This window comes from Anopheles marshallii, chromosome 3 (assembly GCF_943734725.1).
Source record: "Anopheles marshallii chromosome 3, idAnoMarsDA_429_01, whole genome shotgun sequence".
Taxonomy (NCBI): Eukaryota; Metazoa; Arthropoda; class Insecta; order Diptera; family Culicidae; genus Anopheles; species Anopheles marshallii.
Window position 1 is genome coordinate 25,518,342 of NC_071327.1, and position 17,088 is coordinate 25,535,429.

General features: G+C 45.8%; 2 protein-coding genes across 2 annotated transcripts in view; one reads left to right on the top strand and one right to left on the bottom strand.

Moving 5' to 3' along the window:
- The window catches only part of LOC128714760 (uncharacterized), a 29,801-nt gene extending 25,244 nt beyond the window's left edge, over window positions 1-4,557 (top strand). The window contains exons 3-5 of the mRNA XM_053809641.1: window positions 466-703; window positions 896-1,058; window positions 1,321-4,557. Of these exons, the coding sequence (XP_053665616.1) occupies window positions 466-703; window positions 896-1,058; window positions 1,321-4,557 (3,638 nt within the window). The remainder of the gene's footprint in view (window positions 1-465; window positions 704-895; window positions 1,059-1,320) is intronic.
- A 7,876-nt stretch (window positions 4,558-12,433) lies between these two features.
- On the bottom strand, window positions 12,434-15,062 carry LOC128715577 (uncharacterized). Its single transcript, XM_053810482.1, has 2 exons — window positions 15,054-15,062; window positions 12,434-13,861 (listed from the first exon to the last, which is right to left on the bottom strand). The coding sequence occupies exons 1-2, from the start codon at window positions 15,060-15,062 to the stop codon at window positions 12,434-12,436; spliced, it is 1,437 nt and encodes a 478-aa protein (XP_053666457.1).
- Window positions 15,063-17,088: the final 2,026 nt, after the last annotated feature.

The window sequence follows — 17,088 nt, forward strand, 5'->3', positions numbered from 1 at the left end:
GCACGCTGGCTGGCGGGCACCGGTAGATGCGGCCGTGCGGCACTATCGTATTAAGCTCATCAATCTTCAATCAAAAAACCACAACGAATCGTGATTAAAAAAGAGGAGTGCCAGTGTGTTTGAAATGTTTGCACAACATAGAACAAGTTGCGCGGTGGTTCACGGTGGCGTTGGTCCGTTCGTGCCGTTTGAAGTGAGCTTATGTAGCGTTATGGTTTTGTTTGTTCCTTTTTGTTGCTGCTTGTGCATAGATTCATTATTCACAACACTAATTGTAGCACACAAATATTGCCCGGCCTTATGCAACCTTTTACAAAATCTGTTTGTATTTTTCGACACATATTTGAAACTAATCAGTGGTGAAAGGGCAAACTGTAATCGAGCACATTTCCTACTAAAAAAGCCCAATTACTGTTGACTTGTGAAGGATCAAATTCAAAAGAGTTCGTTTTTTTACTATTCCAGCAATTTTGGCTTTCGATTGTACGTTCCGAGTTGCACGGGGAGATATCTACACGACAGGATTGCGAACAAACAGCACACCGGTGTACCGGCAGAAGACGGCATTCTACGAAAAGCTGATAGAAACTTCACTCGAACGCAGCGGTCTCACCGTTTCCCGGACGGAAATCATGAACTTTGGTGATGGCCCAACAATAGCGCTCAGCTTCCGAGTTTTCCTGGATATGCGAAAGATAAAAATGTGAGTATTTCGCTGAATATTTTGAGGTTTTGTTCCGCAGAAAAAAAAGTTAGAAGCCGTTAAAATCGTTTTCAAAACTGTAACTAACGGACACGTGACTTATCACATATGCACCGCTTCTTCTCTCCCCTATACAACTGTTGGGCAACGCGAAAACAAATCGTCATCATCCACTACACTGGACACCGTCAGCACTATCAATAATGTGGAGGAGCACATCAGGACCGCCTTTCTGAGTGAGGTGCTCAACCCAAACTCGGCATTCAAGAACATACGCATCGATCCGGACAGTATCGAGATTAAGCGGCTACTCGACCAGGAGGTCCTGAAGACGGCACTTCTAACGCGGCATGAGGTAAGCACTTTGGCGCCGGATGTTGTTCGGTGTTTGCCGCTACGCAAAACTGGATTAGATAACACTGATGATGATTTGTTTTTTCTTCCCCCTTTTTTCGTCCATTACTCTGCCCGTTCGAAACCATCATCGTACCAACGCACGGACGTCGACTCCGGACGCGATGGTACGGTACGGAACGGTTCACCATCATGCACCGGTACGCTTTCATGCACTGATCACTCACGCCTGATGACTTGCCTTTATCCTGATGGCCCGCCAGCCATTTCCGTCGGTGGTCAAACCGTCCGGTGGTGGAGGACCCTTCGAGCAGGACCAGCGTCACGTCACGAAGAAGACCGGTGTAATCGAAAAAACTATCCACAAGTTTACACCGCGCGTCACGCCGGCCCCTCCGGGGAGAGTGCCGACCGACGGGAGCAAAGGCATCGTCGAGGCGGAATCTGACATTGACATGGATAATTTACCGGTTATACAAGGATCATTTGAGATAACGAAAACAGATGCCGACATCACGCAGAAACGAACGGGAGCTGGCAGCAGTACGGATCCGGCCGGTCGAGTGCCGGCAGTGGCCTCGACGCTTAAACCGTTCACCGTTAGCCCGGCCCAGATAACGGTCCGGGGGAACGAGAAGACGAAAGTGACGGAAAGCATTAAGGCGATGGTGGCGGGGACTGATGAAAAACCATCAACTGGTGGACACGGTCCGGTCGGACGGTTTGGTCAGACTGTCGGGGTAAAGTCAAAATATGAAACGGCAACGGCCAAGATTGAAAAAATGGATAAGCACGGGGCTACGACGAAGAAAATTAAAACAACTTCACTCAAACCATCCACCGCGGGTGGAAGCGGTGCGGGACGACGGTCGACAATGGCGAATGGGATGATGGGTCGTACCACAACCACAACAAGGTCGTCTACCACACCGACAACATCCACCACCACGACGACGACGACGACGAGTACGACAATGGCACCAACGTTGTCCATCCGTAGCACGTCTACCGTAAGCAGCAAAACACCTACGCCGGTCACCGGTACAACAACCCGGTTGACAACACTTCGGTATCAGGTATTGGCATCGCAGGACTCTGCTAACGAACCATCATCAATGTCGGGGTCGATCGGTGGTTGGGATCAGGAAGATGAATCCGGCGAGGAGCTGCCACAGGAGTCGTTTGCAGAGGACCATCTGCCAGTAGTGGTCGATGTGATTGGGCTGCCGTCGGAGACTGATGGGGATATAAAAAATGATACACTTTTGGAGACCATTTTTCAGGCCATCATTAACGACAGCATCCCGGAGGAATTCGCATCAGATCGGCGAAGAATTGGAGGTTTCGAGCCCGACAGCATACCGAAGCTGGACGTAAATCTGTTCACCAGCGCGCCAATACTCGATAAGCAACCCTGGCATCCGATCAATCCCAATCAGCAACAGCAGGTGAAAGCCGACCAGCGGACGGGCCTACCTGCACGGAAGAAAGTTTCGCTCGCCGAGGAAATTCTCTACCGGAACCGTCCGTCGGACATTGAGAGTGTGCTGGCGTACACGGAAAATCCCAACGGGCAAATTTATTACCAGAGCTATACCAACCCGAGCTTCGGCTCGTCGACACTCGGCATTGAGCCGCTCGGTGTTGCGGATGTCCGGCCGTATCCGTTGCCGGTGGACAAAATTCATGAAGAGGTGATACCGGATTTCAAATACCTTACGCCGACCGCCGTCGATGCGAGCGAGCAGCTGCTCAACCTGACGCTGGACGAGCAGAAATTCGAGCATCTCGGGGATGGCGTGATTGTCAAAAAGCCGGAACAATACACCTCACCCGACGGTGAGCAGATAACGACGACGGAAAAGCCCGACACCGTCACTCTCCAGACACCGGTGAGTGGCTCTTCCGGTGAGGGTCAATCGTCCGATGAAACCTCCACGGAGGTGTACAGCTACGGACCTACAGTGGACGGCATCGATTCCGTGCTTGCGGGAGGCATGAACGGTACGCACGATGACGAGCTTGTTGACGTTGCGATGGACCTGGAGTCTCGCAACAGTCCGGATGATTCGGACCAGACAACGACCACCCCCGGTCCGGCAATCACCACTGTAACGGCAGTGTCGGAGCTGACCGAAGAGGGAACGGACCAGATCTCAACAACGATGCAATCCACTACGCTTAGTTCGAGCGAAGAGATTCAACGAGAAGCGGAGGACTTATTGATGACGAGCACTACCACCGAATCGATGTCATCAAGTTCCGAAGAAATTACCACCGGTTCGGCAGAAGTTACACTCACACCGGTCCATTCCCCAAGTCCCAGTCAATCGAAGCGACCGACCGCGACCTATGTAGAGGTAGAAACCTTGAAGTACACACCCTCAACCGTATCGCCACCAACGACCAACACGCTACCGGAGCTGTTCCCCATCACGAAATGGGAATTTGTAAACGGAACTCGTCGTACAACGGCCGAAAAACCGCCCACAAAGAAGGTTTTTAACGAAACGCTTCAGGCACTGGTGGTGGTAAATGTGCAACCGGATGGGACAACCGCACTGCCACGGATGCCACTAACGAACATCGACGACCTGAAGAGCAATCGACCCAATGCGACCAATCTCCAGAACCTGTCCGACATTTTCGATACGCTTGCGTCCAAGCTCGGTATTCAGCCGGAGGTGTCTAGCAAGATGCCACCATTTTCGTCACTTTCCAAGATTAAGAATCAATATCGCAACGCAGCCAACCGGACGGCCGGTGCGGGTGTAACGCGACCCCGCAATCCAGCAACCACCGTACGTCCGAAGCGTAAAAAGGTTCGTCCGACAGTCACGAAAAATCCCACCACGTCCACAGCTGGGTACGAGCCAAGCTCCGCTACCGGGCAGCGTGTGCGGCCGAGCAGCACTACCGAGCTGTATCCGGAAACGACGCCGATGGCACGGGTCATTCCGACCGTCATTAACGATGAAATTGACGATGTAGTCCCGGTCATGCTGGAGACATCGTCCGAGCTATCCTCCGAGCTGGCCGTCGTCGGTCAGGCGGAAGTCGAAGTAATCGATCCGAACCGCTACGAAGAGATGCTAAACTCGATGGCGCTGGCACACGGGAAGCTGTCGTCGGCGACCACCCCGGCCCCACCCTCCACTCTCGTGACGCTTCTTCCGGTAAAGTCTAACTCGGGCATTCGCAACTTCCGACCGAAAACCAAGCGACCTCCGCCCTACGGGCCAACCACTAGGGCGCCCGCGGCTCATAATCATGGTGATAAAAATGAAAGCAGAAAAATGAACGAGGCGGGCTTAAAATTAATGAATGCAAATAAAACCGACGACGATGACAGGCCGGTGACCAGCACGGGCCAGCATCACCCGTCGGACCAACCGTCGGTGGAACGGGTGGAACCGTCGGTGGTGGCGCAACAGGGAAGTAATAAAAATAACACAATGGTTGAAACGGTGGTGAGGGCCAGCATGCGCTTCGAGTCGTAAAGCTAACCACCATCCCAGCGCCATCCGCTGGGCGCATGGTGGAGGAGTGCTTCGTCACGGTGGGCTTCCGGCAGGGTTGGGGGGGGGGGGGGAGGGAGGAATACGGTCACGGGGGAACAGTTCCGGAAAAGCGTCCGATCGGTGTGGCGAGTTGGAGAGAGGAAGATAAAGGTGATAATTGAGTGACGGCAAACGGTGGCCACAATGAGCGTGGTCACAACCAGCGTGGTGACTTCCATCTTCCGTTGCGGCACAACAACAGCGCCACTATGCGAGCGGTTAGTGTCCTCGGTTTCGTGATCCTATGCACAATCGCTCCCTGGACAGTGGACTGGAGTGAGCCTCCCAGTGGTGTGCCACAGGCGTTGATGATAGAGTGACTCTTTGGACAACGGATCTTCAATGAATCTGCCAGAGTGAGGGGCACAACAATGAGATTTGGTTTTAAGACTTCCAACAGGTTTGTCGGGGTTAGAATTTTGTTTACTCTTAAGACTGAGTCCCGTGCCCAATATTAGTGGGCAGTGAGTCGCATCTCACCATACTCTTGTTTTTAGCGCACACCGAAAACAAACAAACAAGGTCGGTTTCTTATGGTGAGCACAGGTTAGTTAAGCTAAGTAAATCTATAAGTAAGTTACCCGCGATCAGCTACGTATCCAGTGGTGCTCGTAAAGAAGATAATTTATTTCTATCGACAATCGTACTATTAAGCATCTGCAATGCTAGATCGAGAGATCGTGTAATCTTTCTCTAGCTGCAGCCTCATCACACTAATGCCCTTTTTTTTGAGTAAACACTTGTACAGCAGTAAGACACAGGCACGGTATAGATGATAGGTGATTACTAGGGCTAATTTATTGTTCTGTGTCGTTCAACATGCATCTCGCAAGCGGAAAGCTTACTAGCGCTGCTCGCTGCAACTAGCGACCGAAACCGACTTGGAGGGTGGTTTTTATTTTAAGCAAATGTGTGTGTGACGAATACAATGATATTGGAATTGATTTTAACTTGTACGCGGCAGGTACTGTATTTCAGTAATAAAACGTGACATGACATGAAACCAGATAAGGTGGCGATGGGTTTTGAGAAAATTGAGAACTGAGAAGTATGTGGCTAGTGTTTCGCGGACAGATGAGAATATATATACCCTTAATTCGTTCTTGATCCTTATCAGCACTTAATATCCGTAATCGAATAGTCAATTGATTATTATCTACTAAAACGAGCAATTGGAGACTGAATATTTGATTTATCTTCCGATGCAGACACTTTTTTCCTAGACATCAGTAAACAGTAATTTCAATAGATGAATCTTTCATGTGTTCAGTTGGTAGTTTTACCATGTTATATTTGCATTCCAAGTATAAAACCATTTCCCTGCGACTGGATTTCATTACCATTAGGTTCTCTGGAGGTATTCATTTCAGCAGCTGCTGAACTTTCCAGATTTAATTGAAGGTTACGGCTACGGCATCCAGAGTTCCAGGGAATATAGAATATTCGTTATGGAAGATCCAGCTCGTAGAAAATAGATAGATATATGTTTTAATATTACTAGAAATATTGCACTGAATGCAACGGCCGAGATTTCTTCACTTAGTTACTCAGCATATCCTTAAAAAAACTTTTTCGTTCACATTAAAGCTAGTTATTGTGCAAATTCGATCTTGTTTTAAAGTCGCATTAATAACGCCAGAATAAGCATGAATGTAGATTTAACAAACACAGAAAAAAAAATCCCATCCATTAACGAAAGCAAACCCACGCATTCGTCCAATTAACCTCCCATCAATTTGCTGAACTTTCTATTTGCAGCACAGGGACCCGATTGTATCCTTGCTCCCTGAACCGCACGGAAAGCCCATTTTTAGTGCTCAAGTATTTGCAGCCAAGCTGGATGTGGGATGTAAGGTTCCTGGGAACCGGAACCACCCTCCGGATGGTTTTGAATGCATAAATATCCGCCGTGCTGTGTCCCGTGCCTCATGCTTCCTACCGTGTCGCTCCCGGAGAGCTATGTTGAATGAACTGGATGTTGAATGAAATGGTTGGATGAGCAGCAAAATATCTGACTTCTACTCGACCAGCAGACATGAGCACGCATCGTACGTTCTCTCTCACTGGGTGCTTGGATGGCGCAGACACCCTGTCATCATCCCGAAAGGACGTTCGTTCGTTGGTCGATAAGAAGAATTGAATCGTAACAACGCAGAAGAAACGTAACCGAAAAGGTTCACTTGTCGAACGGACGACGCCCGGCGATGGCCGCCGGAGATGATATCAATAATTTAACACATTTCTTCGCTTTCGTCGGGTGTCAACGATGAAGCCTGGATAAAAGCTGACAAAAGTCACCGCAGTAAAATAACAGCTTCCTTGCGACGACCGGCCCGGACCGGGTGAGGCCATTCCGAGAGGCTGTAATTACTGACTGATAGCACAGTGCACAAGGCACCCACCGGGAGTCGTCTGCTCATAACCTGCCTCTTTGTGTCGACACACGCCACAGGGTCAACCGGTGTTTTATCTTGATGAATCTCGCAATATTTCCTGCAGATTGCTTTTCTTCCACTTTTTTGTGTCCACCCATCATACACTGATAGGTTTGGAGCAAGGGGGCTTTTTGCATGCAAACGGTTTCGCAGCAGTCTTTTATTTGCTTTGGGTGCGTATGTGTCTATTAATGATGGTAGAACCCTTGTTGATGTAGCTACTGAAGATTCATTTTATGTCACAGATAGTTTTGCTTGCCTGTAACCATCACATCGGTCAATATTAAATGCCTGGTTTGATCTTCCTACACTGTTGAACGTGATGGGTCGAGATTTTATTTGCACTGATACACTCATATCTCACAATCGCTTCACAGTTTGAGGGCTTTGCACATCGTGCATGCATTATAAAGTGAACGTTTTATATTGTGAGTTACGGAGTAGTAAGAACAGCACGAACAGAAGTCATACTAGAGATCTTATCTTAGTCTGAGATATTGTAGATTACTCTCTTTACTTTTATACTTTTTACCCACAATAACATTTACTGCGTAACTGAAACGAACAACTGATTAAAATTACAGAAAAAGGTAATTGTTTGTAATCGCTCATCATGCTTTCAACAAATTAGGAAGATGTGTCCTTTCCGTGCTAAAAATATGTTTGAAGCAAATATTGGCAAAATATCGTGTCGCAGCTTTTTCACCAATTCTGGGCACAACTTGTTTTAACGTGTTACCTATCTGTGCCGGTACAGTATGGGATACGCTACGCACCCAAAGCATGCACGTTCCTTAATCTTCAACGCGGTGGGACTGTGGGCGCGTGTTTTTCATCCTTCCTGCCAGATATGAATATTGTAGTTTACATTATTTAGTAGGATCGGCTACATTAAATTTCATATTCATGACAAAGTGATATTATTAAAGTTAATTACAGCGAATGAGCTTTTTAGTGCGTGCTCCAACGGGGTCTTACCGGAGAGGCGACAATGCCGGCGAGGAAACATTTAGGGCACCATCGACGGTGGACACACCGATCGTGTTTGCCTTTCGGCTGGTGCTGTGTGTTTGTGTGAGTGGGTTTGCGCATGCAGCCGGTGGCACCAGCTGGTGTGCCTTTGCTAGGAGGATGAATTATTAGGACGAAACCCAGCCCTTGGTTTTAATGCCGCTTTCTACACGGTTTTGCATATTGTTGGGCACACGTAAGAAAGGGCTGATTATAACCCATTCTTAGTTTGTAACGTTTCTCGTAAATTTGAAGATTCTATCCCTCGGAAGAGGAGAACGAAAGAGGTCATGATCCTGAATGTTGAAAAATTAAGAAACTGCTCTAGATACGGACTAACGATAATAAGATGGCTGCTAGTTTTAATTTAACCCACTCAGCATCTGGCTCAATACGGTCATTTCAGTATCAGTTTCAGTAAAGAGACGAATATGACTTGCATGAATAGTTTTTTTGACTATAATGTTTATTTAATCTAAATGAAAGATTAGAATTAAAGTTGTTGTACTGTACTATAGATAAAAATAAAAACAAAAGTATTTGAACCTCAAAATAAAACTGGTTATTGCTCATTGCTGTGGAAAATGGCTTGAAAATGACGTACTAATTTGTTCTCCACATGATTATCTTAAGCGCAGCTCGGTTTAAAATGAACGCAACTTTGCTGCAAAGTGCATATATTTCATTTCGAAAAGCTTTTAAAACGTTTTATTGTTTCAATTAGTGCATGAGTGACATTGCCATTCGGAAGCGTTTTTTTTTTGTTTGGTAGGAATTGAATGCGGTCGAGAGAGAAGAAAAAAAACACGAAAAAAATGACCGAATGAGTTATTGCATGCGAGAATCGTTTTGACCTTTTCGGTTGAACAACTTTCTATCTGGGTAGGCATTAGGGAGAGATGCATGTTCTTCGGCGGAGAATTTTTTCATTACTGTTCATCAAATGTAGTCGCTTGCAGTCATTTTTAAGAGCCGGCAATTCATCCCTTCATTAAATTGTGTTAGATGTGATAAAAAATATCGTACGGAGACTTGAAAAAAATTGGTATAAAGTGCATTGTGGCAACGTGCCAAAACAAACTTAGTGGTGTCCATTCAGCTCTACTGGGAAATATTTTCCTAAGGCCTGTTAATCAACTTTAATAGGTTGAAGTGAAATTTGAAGAAATAAACTCTTTCATTTGCAGTCCATCTTTTTTAGTTTCATGTCATGTTTCATGTTGTCAAGAGAAGCAATCCCAACTAGACTCTAGTCGACATACAAAATATGAAAGTATAAACACTCTCTGATTCTGGAAGTAGATCTTCTCTCAACTGTATGTGCCATCAGAATGGTTGATTAGTGGATTCAATAAGCTTTAAATTAATATGTTTGAAACAAATATCGGCAATAACATCATCTACAAGTTATAATTATTTGTGTAAACTGGAACTGAACGTAAAATGATCACGTAAATTGATTCATTATATAAATAAATCAATTCAGTTTCAATGAATTACGATAAAAAGTCTTCATTTTTTGAACAGCCTCAAAAGCGTGGTTAGCTGTACTTTTTAAATTTCTCGAACTGATTTTAACCCACTTTTATTTGGAATAACAAAAGCCGTAACAATAGCGAAACAGCATTGAAATTTTGACATACTATCGGCGCATTGTGACATCAGATAAATTAGTTATATTGATGATGTCACTTAACTGTTTTGCCATGAGCTTCATTTTTGGGGTCTGAAATGATATTCAAAATTGGCAAAAAAAAGCATTCAAATTTGAACATTTCACAGCATCCGTACGTAGTTGTTTTGTGCCTATTTATTCCACGTTTCCCATCCCTGGTGAATAAATGCAGTCGGAATGAAATAATGTACGTTTCATTAGCTGTGCGTAAAATGTTTCATATATTTCTTTCTTGTGTTTTTCTACAACACTACACAAACGTACACACACACACACACACACTCTTTCCGATGGGCAATTTTACGACTGAACAGTAGCATTAAAATTCAATTGAAATTTGCATATCAAATTATGATGAAATTGCAAAACATATTTCCAATTTTTATCCCATTAATAATGAAAAATACTAAAATGGCCGCATTGAAGCGGAAAGCCTTGTGTGCATTTGTGTTCAACCAAACGCCACCACCGGTGATCGGTGAAAAAGTGGAAAATAGTACGTTTCTGCTGATTATTTACCCAACACATATTGGGCCGTAACTGGCCGTTGACGTATCGTTACGAACCCAAAGGGAATACAGGCGTTACAAGTATGTGGAGTGTGAACAATTCGCATTGAACTAAATTTTCCTTACCCTGGCGGTATTGTTTAGGGTGTACGCACAATGCAGGGAAAATGATTGGCAACACCAATGTGTGCAACCCATTCGTGCTTTGGACACGTTCATTTGTTGGTGTGTGTGCGTGTGGTGCTTTGTGACCACGCCACCGACACCATTCGTACAGAGTTTTGTTTGTATTCTCTCGTTTTTTTTCTGTATCTTTTCCAATTGATTACAATCATGTTTCACGTCACTTCATTTGGAGTGCATAAAATGGCCATTCGAAAGCGGGTACATGGGATAGTTGAAGCTTTCCCGGCGCGCATGATTAGGTCCGTGGTGGTGTTACGAGGCAGTTACGCCCGCACACAATAGATTGCAATTGGCTTAATAGTAAAAAATAACACTGTGACAGGGAAACCGGCAATAGTCATAATTATTATTGCAGCTGTTGACTTTCGGCCCGCTTGTGCCGCGATTGCAGCGATCGAGGCGCAGTGAGGAGTAGCGTACCTGTTTAATTTGACTGCTTTTACCCGAACCGAGCGGGTTAACTCCCCGCTGGTCGTCTGGCAGGTCTCTGCCAAAGCAGTACCCCATCGGAGGGAGCAACGAGACAGACAGGGACACGGCATTGTAGCTAAAGGTTTCGCATTAGCAGTACCGTGCACAACCATCGCCGTAATCAATGATGCGTTGCAAATAATCAAATTTATGCATGAAAAATTTGTTATTTAGATTGAGGGCTCGGGTTTGGTTAGAATTAGCTCGGGTTCATTCGGGGTATTCGGGGAAGTTTTCCCCGGTGTCCCCATCGGTGTACGTACCCCAGGGGAATAAACAACCGGGTCGAGAGCTAGAGAGCTTATTGGGCAGTGACACTCAAGCATCGGGAAGGCATTTCGGGATTCTCGGCACGCCTGACCGCTCCCGACATGATGCCGTAGGGCGATCGATCGTGCACTGTGTGGTGGTGCATTTAATTTTCCGAGACTCGGGAGTATTTTTTCCCCAGGTCCTGGCCATGTTTTTTTTTTCTTTTGCAGGTTTCACCTCTTTAGCCCAAATAGTGCCGCTCGTATGATGAATTCCAAAATCAGCAGAATCACTCCCACCAATTGGCCCGATCATCTGTGCCACCATTGGGGATTTTGGTGTGGCGTTCGGCACACTCGCAAGGGGTTTTATAAATTTTCCACCTAATTAGATTACGCTTCATTTAAATTTGCAATCCGCCTACCATTGATGGCGTGGCGCGTGGAGAGCGAGAACAAAAAACCGGGACGGGAAATTAAGCAGGATTTGGAATGGTATTGCATACAAATTATCGGCGGCCATCGCATTCGCCTGTGGCCTAGTTCGTCTGGTTGAAGTGGTTCGTAAAAGTTGATTTGCACGAATTGTTTGCCTTCAGTTCGTGATGTCTGAAAACATCGACAAAAAAGCTATGGAAAACTGTCCCGATAAATAGTTTGATAACAACCCGGCAAAGTTTTACACATTCAGCTCGGTAAGAAAATATTCGACCATATCCCAAATGTTTGTGATCATAACTTTTTTGTATATTTGTTTTTTTCTGTCTGTTTCATTTTTCAGTCATTTTGATACAACAACTAACAACAACTTGATGCAAATATCGACAAAACGCGCACATCTCAAGCTTCTCCCATAATGGCACCAGACCATAGTAAGCGTGCATTCCCAGTCCTTTTGGATGCAAACTGTTCTGGCGCGGATGCGGATCAGGCTGAGAAGTATGAATCCCAAGATCGTAGCAACGTTTTGTGCATCCGGACATTTCAAGATTTTTCTCGTTGAACGCGTTCCTTATTAGCCGAACGCTTGATATCTTCGTTTCCGCGCGGCTAAACTATACGGCCGCCATCTTAATCAATAACAGTAAAGCACATTAACGAGTGGCGAGTAACGGAGGACTCTTTCGACATCTGTGGGACGTTGGCAGGACACCCTCCGATCTCGCGTAACCGTTGCAAAGCGTCACGAGGCAGGTATTAAGGGATATAAAAACATTATCACATCTTCCGGATCTGGCGCAGTCTGGCAGTTTAGATCTCCCTGTCGGCTAGGAACGTTTAGTGCGATTCGTAGTGCTGCTGGTGATGGTTTTGCTCCTGCTGCTGGTACTGTTGCTGCTGATGAGCGTTGTAGATCTGCTGCTGATGCTGCTGGTACTGGTGATACTGTTGCTCCTGCTGTTGGTGGTATTGCTGCTGGAGCTGTTGCTGTTGGTGCTGGTGCTGCTGGTGCTGCTGCTGCTGGTGGTGATGCTGAAGTTCTTGCTGGTAAGCGGCCTGGGCAGCCTCAGCCTGGTGGTAGGCCTGCGGTTCCTGATGGTAAGCTAGCGCCTGAGGCTGTTCGTGATAGAAATGCTCCTGCTGCTGTTCGTACTGGACGTGTTGATGCTGTTCGTGCTCCGGGTGCTGCTCCTGGTGGTACTCCGTTTCTGGCTTCTTTTCGCTTACCGGCACTGGCACGATAAGTTTCTCCTTCACCGGCACCGGAACTTCCTTCTGCACGGCAAACTTCACCTCCTTGTAGACGGGCACGGGGCGATCGATGTGCACTTTCACCTCGTATGGCACGGGTTTCTCCACCGTGTACGGGAACTTCTTCTCGACGGTGTATGGAACCGGGACGGGCACTTTAACGGCAACCTTTACCGGGCGCGGTACCTCCACCTCGTACGGCTTGTCAACTGGCACCTTAACCTCATACGGGACCTTCTTCTCAACGACAACGGGGTACGGCTTCAGGACCTCAACCTTCACCGGCTTCAACACATCAACCTTGTACGGCTTGTCAACTGGGACCTTCACCTCATACGGGACCTTCTTGTAGACGGTGTACGGCTTGGGTACGGCCACCTCGTACTTAACCTCATACGGTACCTTTTTCTCGACTGTGACCGGCACCGGAACCGGAACCTTCACCTCGTACGGGACCTTCTTTTCGACAATGTACGGCTTCGGGACATGTACCTTCACCTCGTACGGTTTGTCTACCGGGACCTTCACCTCGTACGGGATCTTCTTGTAGACGGTGTAGGGTTCTGGGACGTGCACGGCATACTTGACGTATTCCTTGATGTGCACCGGAACCTTCTTCTCTACCAAGTACGGTTTCGGGATCGGGACCTTCACCTCGTACGGTACCTTCTTCTCGACCGTGTAGGGGAAATGCTTGTGCACGGTGTAGGGGACCGGGATCTTCTTCTCGATTGTGATCGTCTTGATCGGTTCTTCGTATTTTACGTGATGATGATGATGTTGCTGGTGGTACTGCACCTGGGGTTGATACTGCTGGTAGCTATGCTGGTCAGCGTAACCGTGAGATAGTTGACTCCATTCGTCTAGCGATGCTCCTCGTTTCTCCAGACGTTGAGAATCCTTTGGCTCAGCTTCTGCGCTTCTCTTTTCGGCAGCCGCCTGCTGTTCCGATGCAGCATTTCCCTCAGCAGTGGCCAATGCCACCAGCAGGGCCAGGCAGCAAGGGATAATAAACTACGAGAGATAGGGAGAGATGCAGAGGAAAATTGAAAGAGAGCTGACTTTCCTGTGTCAGATGCATCTTATGCAATGCGTAATGCAAATAAAAGCCAACTTTTTGTGATGTTAAATTGACATAATTGTTGGCAAAGAAGTTGTTACATGATCGAGGCGCCGAATATCCAACTATAACGCTGCCAGTCGAATTTTTCAATGTTATAATCATTCGGAAGAGTTAATAATCGCAGCAAAAACGAATTCGCAACCAAGTAAAAAATGATGAAGCGAAAAAAGAAATAGACACACACACACGCACTTTACCTCCAATTAGCCATCCGGAATGCACAACATTTCATAATGCATAATAGCAATATGGATTGATGCATACCGGAAGATCCAATCCTCATCCATATGCATGAAAGAAAAAAAGTGAACGTAAGAGCATATTCGCTCTTCATCATTTTGTTTAGGACGGTTGTGTGATTTAAATTGTTACCACTTAGCCAAAACTAATGTGGGGCACTTTCCATCAAATTTTCTACCGAATCGAAATCGGTTCCCCAAAACACCGAATGGTGGTGGAGTTTTTTTTGTGTGCTGCTGGGTGCACAATCATGCGAAAGATACGATAGAGCGAGAGTCTTTTCATCGATCATTTGAGCGAATGATCGGAGCACTGATCAATAGGTTCATTTGGAGAATTACACGGTTATGAAAGTGATGTGCATGTGCTTAGGAATGGAAGGTTCAGTTCGCGATGGACAACACACGCAGCGTTCGTTTGGATGCGGTTGGTACGAGATGTGGAATAAGATTCGGGCCTGATTTTTGTGCTATTGCTGCTTTCGTTTCACTTTTTCCCCTATCGGTAGCGTCCAATCACTTCATCATTCTCGAAGAGCCCAGAGATCAGCGTATTGATCGTGTTGAACGTAGGCAAAGAAAGCGAATGTAGCCCGGTTCAGACCCGTTAGGTTTTCACTGGTTCTTCAATTATCTTATCAGATGCCCAGAAGCACGAATGTTTGCCTTTGTTCGTTCGAACTTCAATACTTCATCGTAGAATAGTTCAACATTAGCTCTGCTGGATCACCATCACAACTTTCACGCAACTTAAATTAAGAAGAAAAAAAACTTTTCCACACGGATGATGATCAGACGTATAGCACTGGGTATTAGTGGAACAAAAAAAAACCCTAAAACGTACCATACGCATGGTGCACTGTCGATTGACCAATCGCGCTGATTTTGCGTACACTTTTCTTCGCACCTACACTAGTACCAGAGATAGCGAGACCAGAGAAAGAACTGACTTTGGAAGACCGCGACAGGCGCTTATATACCACCGACAAAAATTTCGGCGATCGGCACACCACGAGCCGGCAGGCAGGCCAGCGACCCTCGCACGGTCGCGGTTCAGTTCGGCAGTTTTGTTGTTGCCGCTTTTGCACGGAAGTGAAGCGTGAATCTTCCGAGATGGACACCCTGGCTGCTGGTCTCCTCTTTCTCTCTCTCTCCCGACTGCTGCCCTCCATGTCGTTTTGAAAGGAGTTGATGGTGGTGGCCAGTAGCATCGAAAAATATTTCAACAAAGCCCGTTATGAAGTTCACCCGAATTAGAGCCCGTCGTGTTTTTTTTAGGTTGTTGTTGCTGTTGATGTGCAGGCCGTTTAATGACGCAAAATCACTGACGGATATCACACAGGTAAGACTCTAAAAAAAAACCCACACTGTTAAGAAATCAGTATACGGCCAGCCAAGAAGCATGTACATCACGGGTGCAAATAAAAGTTACAACTTTAATCAACTTTTCGATGGAATTGGTAATTTTTCTGTCTTTTTCCTGCTCATCCATAAAGTGAGTGCTCTATTTGAGAAAGGCTAGCATCGACAAGGTTCGGAAGGGTTAGTGCCAGTTTTTGTGACCGGCACGTGTGCACGGAGGTGAGAGAAAAGTTTACAATCCCCCTTCATATGTGTGTGGGTCTCGTAACGCAAGAGAAACTTTCCACTGCTTTTCAGTTTTGGTATTGGAGTACATGTGGATAACATGCTACTTTTCGACCCGAACGTTTAAACTGAGTGAATTAATATGCCAGTTAGGAAAATCGTAGTGACATCTCTTCTAGGAGTTTTCCTACATTTGTTGTATATTTTTAATTTCAAATATCGATCGAGAGTGTGTTTATTTTCTAGGGCTGATGTTTTTGAGGTAAAAAATAAAAATCACAAACCCCCGGCACGCCATGCCGCAACGGTTTAAGGGGTAAACTGAGTAATTAATACACGGATGATGTTTTCGAAATTTCGATTGACCCAGCGCAGTTGCAGGTGAAAACCCAACACACTTTATTAATGGTGACCGATCAAATCGTGTAGCTGTGGTGTGGAAGATATCATCCACCAATCCGAAACGACAGTGGTGGCCTCGGAGTTGTGATAAGACTTAAGGCCGAAATGAAAGGCTTACGATGGCACTGGTCACGGTATGATGGACTCGTTATGCAATAAAATCGATGTGTGCATTAGCAGCGTTTAAAAAAATAAAACTACAAAAAATATATATATAAAAAACTGGAGTATTTGAATATCCATACTGCTCCATAGTATTATCATAATTGTACCACTCATCATGAATAATTAACACTGAGCATGAAAGCGAAAGAGTTACGAACCCTTTCTTTACTGGAGAAAACATGGGTCATGTGTATCGCTTATCATGTAACTATTACATCTCGTAACTTTAAATAAAACAAAGATGATGAGGAAAAAAAGGTACACAAAGACAGAGAATTTGTTATCTTCAACAGAGAGAGATTAAAATACCATGCAATAGCTTAGTACATCCACACTGTAGAGTTTGTTGGGCTAGACAGTATATCATTTTGGTAACAACTGCACACCCATCGCCAACAAAGGAGTTTGATGCGTTCCGGGCAAGGTAATGCAAGCAATCTAACCAAACAAACTTTGGTGCTCATTTTAATCAACCTCAATGGGGTTATACACACTTAGATCCCTTGAATATCTGCCGAGAGTAGCGGACGCATGAAGGCGACTTATTTACTGTCATAAATATTCATTGTCATATTTGGCATTTAGATTGATGCTAATGTAAAATGTTTGCAAACTAACCTCGGCGAGCTGGTGGAACGTGCAAGACTCTCGTATTTCTGCGCCACTTTCATCGCTTGCCTGTCGGCGAAGTTACCCCGGTAAATCCCATTTCCGCTTGTCTAGCT